Source organism: Mus caroli, unplaced genomic scaffold, assembly GCF_978045245.1.
Source record: "Mus caroli unplaced genomic scaffold, Mus_caroli_1 scaffold_15, whole genome shotgun sequence".
Lineage (NCBI taxonomy): Eukaryota > Metazoa > Chordata > Mammalia > Rodentia > Muridae > Mus > Mus caroli.
In genome coordinates this window covers 52815031-52828736 of record NW_028227270.1, presented here as the reverse complement: position 1 = coordinate 52828736, position 13706 = coordinate 52815031, and the positions used below count along the sequence as shown (strand labels likewise).

Genomic DNA, 13706 nt, shown 5'->3' with positions numbered 1-13706 from the left:
TCTCCCGCTGGCCTAAAGGGTGCTAGAAACCATGATTCTTCAAATATCTGCCAGTGGTCCCCTTCCTTTTGAAAAGATGATGTAAGCCATTTCAATACAACAAAAACACTTCCCAAGGGAGTTCTGTCTTTGAAGCACCTACCAAAAGCTGTCCAGCGAAGCAGACAAAGAGGATGAAGATGAGGGAGAGAAATGCAGCTCCAAAGGAGAAGCCAAGGATGGATGTTCTACCAGGGAAGAAAAAGCAACAGGTTAGTTCAGAGGTCGAGTCCATCACTCTGGAAAGTACCACTGATGCTTCTCACCCAACTATGAGTGTACTAAATCAGGATTGCGACCCTTGATTTTTTTCTTTTTTAAATAAAATGAACTCAAATGAAATGTATGTCCTTGGAAGAGTGTTGACAGCCATGGTGGAGCAACACACTATGAATGAACCATTCCTATGGCACTGATACGTCATGGAAGAAAGGACCATTTCTATATGGCTCACATTTTGTTTGACTTTTCAATACTCCATCTGTCCAAACTTTCCCCTGATTGGCCCCTTTCCTGCTAGAGGTATCCTAGAAAGTATTGTTTCTATGGATACCACCATGATTGCTTGGAACATCTTATCCTACCCTTATCACTGGTATCCTGAGGACACTGAATCTCCCATGTCCTCCATACCTCCCACCCAGATTCAATTTTATTCAACATGGATGCAGTCAAGTGTCTCCTGATCTTCTAGGATTTCATAGGGCAGGCCATGTACATGCTTCATCAAGCCAGAAAACGTGAAAAGCATGTCCACCAAATTAAACCTGTCCAGACGTTTTTCAGGCTAGGCTCACATATCGATGGATAAAACACTTACTTGTTTGCTAGTGGATGCTCACAGTCAGCTATTGGATGGATCACAGGGCCCCCAATGGAGGAGCTAGAGAAAGTACCCAAGGAGCTAAAGGGATCTGCAACCCTATAGGTGGAACAACATTATGAACTAACCAGTACCCCAGAGCTCTTGACTCTAGCTGCATATGTATCAAAAGATGGCCTAGTTGGCCATCACTGGAAAGAGAGGCCCATTGGACATGCAAACTTTATATGCCCCAGTACAGGGGAACACCAGGGCCAAAAAGTGAGAGTGGGTGGGTAGGGGAGTGGGGGGGAGGGTATGGGGGACTTTTGGGATAGCATTGGAAATGTAAATGAGGAAAATACCTAATAAAAATATTTTTTTAAAAAAACACTTACTTGTAAGGATGAAGACTAGAGTTGCATCCTTACCTCCTACACAATAAACCATGTGGGTATGGAAGCCCACATTCCTAACACTCAGAGGGAGAGACAGTGGATCTCTGGGATAAGTCAGCTGACCATACTAGTTGCATTAGTGAATTTCAGGTTCAACAAGAGATCTTTTCCCAGTAAATAAAACAGAGAGCGATAGACAACATCAAACATCAACATTTGATCTCACATGCATGAACTCACAGGACACACACACACACACACCACACACAAATATATATGATAAAAAGAACTTTACGTATTTCTGAGTGGTACTTTAAATAACTAAAGAACTCAAAATCTTCAAAAGTCCTTAAATCCCATCCTAGAATTCAGGACTAAGACAAGGGTTAGAAGCCATTCTTCAGACCTTGGAGTTGTGAGCTGCCATGTGGGTTCTGGGATTTGAACCAGGGTCCTCTGGAAAGAGTAGTGAGTGCCCTTAATAATTGAGCCTTGAAGTGATTGGAAGAACTAGATACAAATGACTAAATAAACCTGCAATCACACTCTAGGACACAGCCTGAGACTCGAAAAGAGCAACAAGGCAAGCAGTTGGGGTACTGAGTAACACTTCAAGACCTCATAATCGGGAACAATATCTCCACCCACTACCCCACTCCCCTATACTATTTCAAGACATGATTATGGTGGCCTTGACAAGAGCTGCAAGCTTCTGTTCAAACCAACACTGAGCACTGCGGCATGGTGCTTCCATGTAAGTCCTTATAAAGCAGTATACATATTTCAGACCTAGACTGTTGACAGGCATCATGTGTCCATCATGCTTCAATTCCACAAAAACGAGTGAGATGGGATCTTAGGGTTATGTAGAATATAGCAGAGGTAGATGCTAGGTGCTTCCTAAATTGTCTTACTCAGAACGTTGTCCCCTTACAGAACACACCAGGTCTCATTCCCTGGTGAGAAGCCAGCAAAGATCCTGGATACCAGCCTCTGCTCGAGGCTACCAAACACTACCAGAAACTCCTCCTTAGGGGAGCGAATGTGTGCAATGTGCATCTCAGAGGTAGCAAGCAGCCATAATTTTTAGTGGATCCCTCCACAAAACACACATGAAAGCAGGACCAGGTCTTCTTTGGCAGATAAAGGTTCTGCCTCCCTCACATCACATACACACCCGTATCCACATGGTTGTATTCTTTAATTTAAAAAGAATTTATTTATAGTATATGTATAAATGTTTTTCCTGCAGGTATGTATGTATGTATCTATGTATGTATGTATATCATGCAAATGCCCACTGTCAGTGGAAGTCAGAAGTTGGCACTGCATCCTTTGGAGTTAGAGAGAGGGATGGATGTTGGTTCTGGGAACATGGATCCTCTGCAAGAACAGTAAGTGCTCTTAAGCACTGAGCAATCTCTTCAGGCTTTGTGTAATTGTGATAGCTATTCCAAATTGTTAATGTGACTGTATCTGGAATGAACTATAATCCAGAAATGGAGGGCATATCTGTGATCCAGATCTTGACTTTGGATGACACAATCTTTTGATCCAGATCTTGAGGTATACTGGCCATGAAAAGCTTGGTCCCAGGCAAGGTGGTACATGCCTTTAATCCCAGGAGACAGAGGTCAAGACCAGCCTGGGATAGTTCAAGTTCTAAGTGAAGAACAGTTTAGGTCCAGTCATGGTGGTACACACCTTTAATCTGGGCTACACCTTTTGCTGGAGACCTACATAAGGACATTGGAAGAAGGAAGCCTCTCTCTTCTCCCCCTGCTTGCACTTGCCAGCACATCTGTTGGAACCTACTTCTTCAGGATTCCAGCTTATGCAGAAGTCCAGCTGAAAAAACCTAGCCTTGTGTGACTGAGCAACTACTAGATTCTTGGACTTCCCACTCACAGATGCCCATTGTTGGGTTAATTAGGCTGCACACTGTAAGTCATTCCCTTAATATATAGTGATATTTCATAAGTTCTCTGACTCTAAAGAACCCTGATTAATACAGTAATCATATTTTTTATTGATAGCTGCTTTTACTGTCAGACATTCCATAATTCTGCTCTGTTTATTGGTTCTGTTTCTTGGATCAATCTTGATAATGCTGATAGGAAACTACCCATTTTATTTGTATTTTCAAATGTAAAGAGTCTACATAACATCTTCAACACAATTCCTGAGCCTGAGGCTCAGGGGTCATGGTGGCAAAGAAGGTGGCAAAGTTATAAGAACGAGATGAATGGGAGATCTGCTGTGAGATTGTTTCCCTAGAAATGTCAGAGAGGCTACACCAAGAAGTGTACACTCTCAACATGGATACCTACACAAGGCCTGGATAACAACACTACCAATAGACATGGTAACATAGAAAGGAAAGCTCATGGGTTTTCAACAGTAGACAAAGATCCACAGCAACTGGGAATGCTGAGAGCCAGAGACATGGTCTTCCCCAGGGAAAGCTGCCTGCCTCCAGAACTGGGTTTCCATTATCACATGGTCAACCCTGCAATCTTATGCAATAGCAGTTAAAGAAAAAGATGTCATGAGAACAAAGCAGGGGGCGGGGAGTATAGGAGGAGATAGAAGAAAATAATATGATTGGAAGAAAGAAATGGAAGAAGAAAAATAATGTAATTTTGATTTCAAAAGTAAATTATAAAAATCTGATATAACATTGTCTTATAATGCAAACATCTCATATATGAAATAATTTCACCTGTGTTAAACATTTTTTCCCCTAAAATCTGAATTAGTCTTGAAACTTTGCATATTTTGCTGAACTCAAGACTTTGGTTTTTGTTTCACTATTAAGGACTATGATTTCTGTTCATATTTTACATTTCGAATTTAAATTAAAATAACTTTATTGAAACACATACTGTTCTTTTTATTTGACTGTCATTTATTAACAGTATTTTATACTTTCCAATAAATGTATTCAAGGACACAAATATTTCAGAACTTATTCTTTTGGCCAAACCCTACAGCTGCTGATTTACAGCTACTCGTTGTCACTCTTTCCTTAAAGCCTATAATTTCAATTTTCATCTTCTTGTAATAAGAGAATAATTAAAGCTATGATTACCAAATTCTACAGGGTAGTTATTTTTAGTTGGCCCTTATTATTTCTAAGTTTATTATAGCTGATCAGAAACTAAAGTCATTTTTTTTGCTCTGTGTGTGATAAATATGTCATATTTGTACTATGCCATAGGCATTTTGGAAAAGACATATATTTTATTTATTGTTGGTGACAGGGTGTGTTATCTGTAAACTTTTATTGAGAGAAACTGAGAAGTTAGTAAAGTTCTCCAGAGGCTGACTCACTTGACCTGTAAATGTAGAGTGTAATAGTATTTTACACTAGGACGCTGGGCTTGTCAATATATCTGAACATTCCAATAAATTTCCTTTTTTCTTCCAAAGAGATGCTGGAGTACATAGAAAGTTATGGTTGTTAAATTTTCTTGCAATTACATCATAATGAAACCCAAGTGTCCAAGGGAGGGAATCAAATAACAGTCCTAGCAAGTTTGACATCTATGAAGCATGATGGTTAGCATGGCAGGGTAGCCCTAAGGGCACAGTAGTGCCATGCATACCTGGGTGATAAATAACAGCTCTCTGATTGGATCAAAAGCCACTCAACTGGGGGGTGGGGAGTTGTGTCTCTTACTGGAAATATAACCAACTAACTAGGGCTACTGAAGTCACAGATCTTTGAGGAGAACCTACATCTACCACTTTAAAAAACTAACACAATCGCTAACTAGATTCTGAATACTTGTCCTTAGACCTGTAGGTAAGTGTCCTCACCTGGCATCTAGGAACTTTTTGTTGTTTTGTTTTACAAGAGATAAAAGCAATTTCAGAAAACCACAACCAGTAAACGTACAGAGTTGTAGAGCCCAGTCCCAGCAGACACATCTACAATACAACTCCTGCCTCTAAGAACATTAAAGGAAAGGTGGAAAAAAGATTTTTTTAAGAGTCAGAGAACCAAGGAGTTTGCTGTGAGGTTGTGTCTCCTAGTAATTTCAGAAGCAACGTCCACAAAGGATCAACAACATGACTACCTAAACCTGAGCTGAACAAAGATGACAGTAGACATGGTAAGGTAGACCAGAAAAGCTCAACCCTCCATAAAGGCAACCAAGAAATCCTTAGAGTATGAGAACCAGTCTTCCTCAGCAAAGAACACACCAATTGGTTATCCAATACCAAACAGTCATCCATGAAGACATGTACCTACAAGAGACATTATATAGATTGAGCAGAACATGTTTATGTATTCAGGAAGTATATGTATATAACAACAATTAATGAAAAAAGAGGATACGAATTTGAAAGAGAACAAGGAGAGGTATATGGGAGGATTTTAAGGTAGGAGATTACAGGGTGAAATGATGCAATTATATTATAATTTTAAAAAATAGCTTAAAAAGCCAAGGTTTAGCTTTATTAATTTTATTTTTCAATTATTTTCTGTTTTATTGAGTTTAGAAATATTATCTATTCTCCTTTATTTGATTCTAAATTGTTCATCTCTTTCTGCTTTTACAAGTTGGAAACAGTCAAATGATTAAAAGTTTTTCTCTCTTTTAATGCAAAGGCAGTAATCTCTACCCATCACTTACTATACTATTAGCTATATTAGCTATATTTCACATATTTTAATATATGGCCTGTTACTATTTAAACAGTTAAAATTTCTCTTATGATTTCTTAGTAGACTCGTGACTTATTCACAGGTATATAGTCTAGGGTCAAATACATGGGGATAATTTTAGATATTTTAGATATTTAGATATTAGTAGTTATTTCTTATTTGATTGTGATATGTTTAAATATCAAACTCTAAGACTTTAACTTTCTTTAATTTATTTCAACTTTATCAGATCTTTTCAGGATTTTTCTGGGTTTGTAGAAATTATATATTGGTCAATATTTCATGTATAGTTGAAGAAAATGTGTTTTGTGGTTTGCTTTATAGTTTCATGAAACAGTAATTAGGAAACTAATAATTTTATTCCAATACCCATCCTTGTTTGTAGAACAAGGGGTGGATCAGCTTTTAGAGCATTCAAAGGCGCTATGCAAGCTGGCAATGGAGGAAAGCAAGCAGCAATCCTACCCAGTTGTAGAGCCTATGAACCAGAGTAATGGCCAACTCTGTAAGATATCCTTAGCTGTACAAGAGTGGCATATTAATCTTGGTGGTAACCACATTAATTGGATTTATTACTACTTACTAGGAGGGAGTTCAACTGAAACCTACCCAACATTTTGTTTGCTGGAAAGGTCATGGACCCTAGAAGAGAACCTGCTCATGTCATTTTCCTAAATCCTTACAGCAGGGAATACTGGCACCCACGTCATCATTGTTCACATCCATGTCTTCCAAGGTTCTTATGTTCTGAATGCTTGTCTGCTTCTAAACTCACATGTTAAACTCTTAGTACCAAGGCAATGGCATTTGGGTAAGGGCCCTCCGGGATGTGAGTACATCATCAGAGTGGAGATGGTCTCCAACCATAGGAGGTTCCTTATCAGACCCTATCTAACTCTGCCACCCTCACAACGGACTTCAGTTTTCTAAAATCCTGTGAAAAAAATTCCTGTTGTTTACAAAATATGAAGTCTAGATGGTACTTTGTAACAGCAGACACCAGGGGACAAGAAATGCCACAAGTCAAAGTAGTGGTTGGTCAAAAGCTCTTAATTACTACCACTTATCCAGCCTGCTCTTTCAAAAGTGAGCTCTGGCCCATTAAGCATACCAAGATGTTTTTGCAACTTAATCAATTTTAATTAACATTCTTGGTGCAAAGCTGTTTCTTTTAAACATATGAGTATAATTGATTTATATACTTACTGAAAAGTAAATTTGACTCTTTCTTGCCATGAAGCAAGAAAAATTATACCTTTTAGTGGTGATATTTGACTTTAGCACTTTAATCAGTTGTATTGTTATATTCATGGAAAGGGCTGATTGGAGACCAAGTCCTTTCCCCCTCTGTGATTTTGCCTTTATGAGAGAAAGGTGCTCCTAACAAAGACAGGGACTCTCATTCTGGGGGAGGAAAACCCAGCAGGAGCGCTGTCTCCTAAAGCCCACAGTGCGTCCCTATGATAAGCCATTGCATTAGATAAATATGGGTGACTTTTTCAGGAATTCAACTCAAGGAGATAAGACCCATGGCATTTCTTCCTCTCCACCCTGACTCGTCCCTCCCTCCACGGAAGACTGTTCTACTCTATTTAGATTTTTTTTTTTTGAGTTAGATTCATCAAGGGTAATAATGGAGGGACAGAACACTCAAGTATAAGTTATCATGGAATAATTCAAAATCTCCTTTATAAAGGATACAACTTCAACATGAAAGGCCTTCAGTAGCAATCGAAAACAAAAAGAAGTGAAAGTTTAGGAGACAGAAAGGCATTCACATCCGTGGTGTAAAAAAATGAGTCCTGGGATCCTCATTTTCCCTCAAACCTGTTCTTTCCATCAGAGGATGTTTTCCTTTTGCAAATGGCAGACATTCTTCCTGCTCCTCAAATGAAGCACACAAACAAAACTCCGCAAAACAACCCTCTGAGAGTTTCGTACCTGATCAAGCAGCAAGAATCTTCTGTATCAGGTTTTATACTACAGCTCAGAAGTAGTCCATTTTATTTTTTATGACATTCAGTGCCATCTCCATGAAAACCACCATGTCTTACTTGGTCCTGTATCTTTCCTTCCCATACATCATCCCCAGTGCACATCCAGATCGTGACCTCTGCTTTAAATCTCTCATGGCTCCTCAAAGCACTGGGTAAGATATTTGTAGCTCTTAGGGTAGGCTGCAGTACAGGAGCTACCAAAACCAGCCTTGACACTGCTTCTCCTATCCCTTTAGATACCTGCTCTCCTGAGGTGTGCTCTAGGTTTTGATTACCCACCAAAGCAAACTACCTCTATCATAGCTACCCTCATTACGAATGCCAAGGGAATCAAGTCTATTTCTAGTGGGTATGAATGATAGCGCTTTCTCATTATTTTCCACATTTGAGAGAATACTAAAAATGGCCCTTTGAAAAGAGCATTAAAGAATTACTGAAAATATATCTTTAAATGAGTAAGGAAATTGACAGAATCTAAGTAGAAATAATGGTTTTGAGGCTGCAATTTTGCTATTAAATTTTCTCAAGTAAAGTATCATTGTTACTTGCCTAGCCAGGGATAATGAGACATAAGATATCTAACTAAACATTATTAATAAAATGTATCCTTGCTTCAACAACTTTCACAATGCAAAGCCTGATTTAAAAGAATCATTGACTTTGACAGATAATTTGAATAGAATAATTGAAACATGCCCCACATTTGATTATTATTTGGTCTTTGAAAGAATTTCTTATTTATAACAAAATTCTGCATACATAGTACAGGCAGAGCAGCAAAAAACACCTAGAAAAGAGGGGTCCATTGATAATTTAATTAATTCTATTCAAATCCTAATACTAGAGCCAAGTTCCACAAACTGGGATGGGTATAAAGAAGATTGCAGAACCTCTTTCAGGAAAATGCTTTCTTCCATTGACCATTTCCAAGTAGAAAATCCCTCTGTTAGAAATTCATTTGCTCACTCACTCAGTCCTGACTTCTGCTTGCCTTTTTTGATTAAAAACAAACAAATTGATTAAAAACCAAAGATGGTCCCTTGAGCAGGTGAGTCCCAGAGGTACCTGACACCAAAATCAACCTTGTGGTGATGCCTTAATACCAGAGAATGAATGAGGTGCCTGCAAACCAGATGAAACCATGTCTAAATAGGAGGTAGTGAAAGGAGAACCTGAAGAAAGACTTTATAGCCTGCAGCTCAGAATGGAAATGATGTACAGATAGGAACTTGGGTTGGAAGGTAAGCAATGGGTATGGAGTTGTCTCCTTTGTGGCAAGGTGGTTCAGGAACTCAGAAAAGGCCACACTTAGTCACATAGGCATACAGGAACAAAACAAAACAAAACAAAAAACCAAACCAAAACAAAAACCCCAAAACAATAGCAACAACAGCCACTACCACCAAAACAAAACAAAACAAAACCAAAATCAGAAAAATAAAACATAAGAGACAAAAGCTCTTAAAGGACCCAGGACATGCAGATTTCATGCAAAGGCATGCAAGGAGCCTTGCAGTAGCAGAGAATGGGACGAATCCACTTGAATTATACATGTGGAAATCTGTGCTTCAGAACCAGTAGAAGAATTAAAGAAATTGTTTAATCCTTAAAAGTTAGGAATATGAATTCAACTAAAGTTAACATAAGATAAAATAGTAGAGGTGAGGGCACTTGTAAGCAAATACATCAAAAATATCAGTTGAATAATGCCACATTAATATGAATTAAGACTGAACAAATTAAAAGGGTAATCTAGGAAACACACATAAATCCAAACAGTGTCCAAAGGAAGGATCACGATTGCAATGCACAGGATATAGTCTTAGCACTTGAAAAGTCTGTGCGGTGGACACTGGGGTGTTTGTGACAGTACTTTTCTGTATCTTTAAAACATTCAAAAGCAAACACCATTTAAATAGAAATAAACAGGGCTAACATGAGAAAGGTGAAAGAAGAAATATAACAAGAGCTTTGAGGCAGGCAAGGGACCGGGCCATGAGACAGGGCATGCATCTGTCAACACCAGCAGGAAAGGTGGCCCATGTGGACTCCACAGGGCTCATTTTCAATGGCCAACTTGTTTGATGTAAAACCAAGTACCCGATGAAATTTGTGAGAGTGGACTTTCCTGGGCTTATCAAGATGTGGCAGAAAACAAGAGACAAGAAAATCAAAGCCAACCCTGCCAGCCAGCATGGTGTGGTGCAGTGTCCTCTTCTCTTTTGTATTTTATTTATTTTATTTTATTTTAATTTAGTTTTTTTATTTTTTTAATTAGGTATTTATTTCATTTACATTTCTAATGCTATCCCAAAAGTCCCCCACATGCTCCCCCACCTTCCCACTCCCACTTCTTGGCCCTGGCATTCCCCTGTACTGAGGCATATAAAGTTTGCACGACCAATGGGCCTTCCTTTCCACTGATGGCCGACTAGGCCATCTTCTGATACATATGCAGCTAGAGACACGAACTCCCGGGGGGGGTGTTACTGGTTAGTTCATATTGTTGTTCCACCTATAGGGTTGCAGATCCCTTTAGCTCCTTGGTTACTTTCTCTAGCTCCTCCATTGGGAGCCCTGTGATCCATCCAATAGCTGACTGTGAGCATCCATTTCTGTGTTTGCTAGGCCCCAGTATAGTCTCACAAGAGACAGCTGTATCTGGGTCCTTTCAGCAAAATCTTGCTAGTGAATGCAATGGTGTTAGCGTTTGGAAGCTGATTATGGGATGGATCCCCAGATATGGCAGTTTCTAGATGGTCCATCCTTTCGTCTCAGCTCCAATCTTTGTCTCTGTAACTCCTTCCATGGGTGTTTTGTTCCCAGTTCTAAGAAGGGGCAAAGTGTTCACACTTTGGTCTTCGTTTTTCTTGAGTTTCATGTGTTTTGCAAATTGTATCTTATATCTTGGGTATTCTAAGTTTCTGGGCTAATATGCACTTATCAGTGAGTACATTTTGTGTGAGTTCTTTTGTGATTGGGTTACCTCACTCAGGATGATGCCCTCCAGGTCCATCCATTTGCCTAGGAATTTTATAAATTCATTCTTTTTAATAGCTGAGTAGTACGCCATTGTGTAAATGTACCACATTTTCTGTATCCATTCCTCTGTTGAGGGGCATCTGGGTTCTTTCCAGTTTCTGGCTATTATAAATAAGGCTGCTATGAACATAGTGGAGCATGTGTCCTTTTTACCAGTTGGAACATCTTCTGGATATATGCCCAGGAGAGGTATTGCGGGATCCTCCGGAAGTACTATGTCCAATTTTCTGAGGAATCATCAGACTGATTTGCAGAGTGGTAGTACAAGCTTGCAATCCCACCAACAGTGGAGGAGTGTTCCTCTTTGTCCACATCCTCGCCAGCATCTGCTGTCACCTGAATTTTTCATCTTAGCCATTCTGACTGGTGTGAGGTGGAATCTCAGGGTTGTTTTGATTTGCATTTCCGTGATGATTAAAGATGTTGAACATTTTTTCAGGTGCTTCTCTTCCATTCGGTATTCCTCAGGTGAGAATTCTTTGTTTAGCTCTGAGCCCCAATTTTTAATGGGGTTATTTGATTTTCTGGAGTCCACCTTCGTGAGTTCTTTATATATATTGAATATTAGTCCCCTATCTGATTTAGGATAGGTAAAGATCCTTTCCCAATCTTTTGGTGGCCTTTTTGTCTTATTGACGGTGTCTTTTGCCTTGCAGAAGCTATGTGATTTTATGAGGTCCCATTTGTCGCTGTTCTATTCAGGAATTTTCCCCCTGTACCCATATCTTTGATGCTTCTCCCTAATTTCTCCTCTATAAGTTTCAGTGTCTCTGGTTTTATGTGGAGTTCCTTAATCCACTTAGATTTGACCTTAGTACAAGGAGATAGAAATGGATCAATTCAAATTCTTCTACATGATAATTGCCAGTCGTGCCAGCACCATTTGTTGAAAATGCTGTCTTTTTTCCACTGGATGGTGTTTGCCCCCTTGTCAAAGATCAAGTGGCGATAGGTGTGTGGGTTCATTTCCGGGTCTTCAATTTTATTCCATTGGTCTACTTGTCTGTCGTTATACCAGTAGCATGCAGTTTTTTATCACAATTGCTCTGTAGTAAAGCTTTAGGTCAGGCATGGTGATTCCACTGGAGGTTTTTTTATCCTTGAGCAGAGTTTTTGCTATCCTAGGTTTTTTTTTTTTTTTTTTGTTACTGCAGATGAATTTGCAGATTGCCCTTTCTAATTCATTGAAGAATTGAGTTGGAATTTTGATGGGGATTACATTGAATCTGTAGATTGCTTTTGGCAAGATAGCCATTTTTACTATACTGATCCTGCCAATCCATGAGTATGGGAGATCTTTCCATCTTCTGAGATCTTCTTTAATTTCTTTCTTCAGAGACTTGAAGTTCTTATCATACAGCTCTTTCAGTTCCTTAGAGTCACGCCAAGGTATTTTATATTATTTGTGACTATTGAGAAGGGTGTTGTTTCCCTAATTTCTTTCTCAGCCTGTTTATTCTTTGTGTAGAGAAAGGCCATTGACTTGTTTGAGTTAATTTTATATCTAGCTACTTCATTGAAGCTGTTTACCAGGTTTAGGAGTTCTCTGGTAGAACTTTTAGGGTCACTTATATATACTATCTTATCATCTGCAAAAAGTGATATTTTGACTTCTTCCTTTCCAATTTGTATCCCCTTGATCTCTTTTTGTTGTCTAATTGCTCTGGCTAGGAATTCAAGTACAATGTTGAATAGGTATGGAGAAACTGGGCAGCCTTGTCTAGTTCCTGAATTTAGTGGGATTGCTTCCAGCTTCTCACCATTTACTTTGATGTTGGCTACTGGTTTGCTGTAGATTGCTTTTTATCATGGTTAGGTATGGGCCTTGACTTCTTGATCTTTCCAAGACTTTTATCATGAATGGGTGTTAGATTTTGTCAAATGCTGTCTCCGCGTCTAACGAGATGATCATGTGGTTTTTGTCTTTGAGTTTGTTTATATACTGGATTACATTGATGGATTTCTGTATATTGAACCATCCCTGCATCTCTGGGATGAAACCTACTTGGTCAGGATGGATGATTGTTTTCATGTGTTCTTGGATTTGGTTAGTGAGAACTTTATTGAGGATTTTTGCATTGATATTCATAAGGGAAATTGGTCTGAAGTTCTCTATCTTTGTTGGGCATTTCTGTGGTTTAGGTTTCAGAGTAATTGTGGCTTCATAAAATGAGTTGGGTAGAGTACCTTCTGCTTCTATTTTGTGGAATAGTTTGTGAAGAACTAGGATTAGATCTTCTTTGAAGGTCTGATAGAACTCTCCACTAAACCCATCTGGTCCTGAGCCTTTTTTGTTTGGGAGACTATTAATGACTGCTTCTATTTCTTTAGGGGATATACGACTGTTTAGATCATTAACCTGATCTTGATTTAACTTTGGTACCTGGTATCTGTCTAGAAACTTGTCCATTTCGTCCAGGTTCTCCAATTTTGTTTAGTATAGCTTTTTGTATAAGGATCTTATGGTGTTTTGGATTTCTTCAGGATCTGTTGTTATGTCTCCCTTTTCATTTCTGATTTTGTTAATTAGGCTGCTTTCCCTGTGTCCTCTAGTGAGTCTGGCTAAGGGTTTATCTATCTTGTTGATTTTCTCAAAGAAACAGCTCCTCATTTGGATGATTCTTTGTATAGTTCTTCTTGTTTCCACTTGGTTGATTTCGCCCCTGAGTTTGATTATTTCCTGCCTTCTACTTTTCTTGGGTGAATTTGCTTCCTTTTGTTCTAGAGCTTTTAGGTGTGTTGTCAAGCTGCTA

General features: G+C 38.9%; 1 protein-coding gene across 1 annotated transcript in view; it reads right to left on the bottom strand.

Moving 5' to 3' along the window:
* Adcy2 (adenylate cyclase 2) overlaps window positions 1-13706 on the bottom strand; it is a 401885-nt gene that overhangs the window by 77135 nt on the left and 311044 nt on the right. Inside the window, exon 15 of the mRNA XM_021179908.3 lies at window positions 143-227. Within this exon, the coding sequence (XP_021035567.1) occupies window positions 143-227 (85 nt within the window). The remainder of the gene's footprint in view (window positions 1-142; window positions 228-13706) is intronic.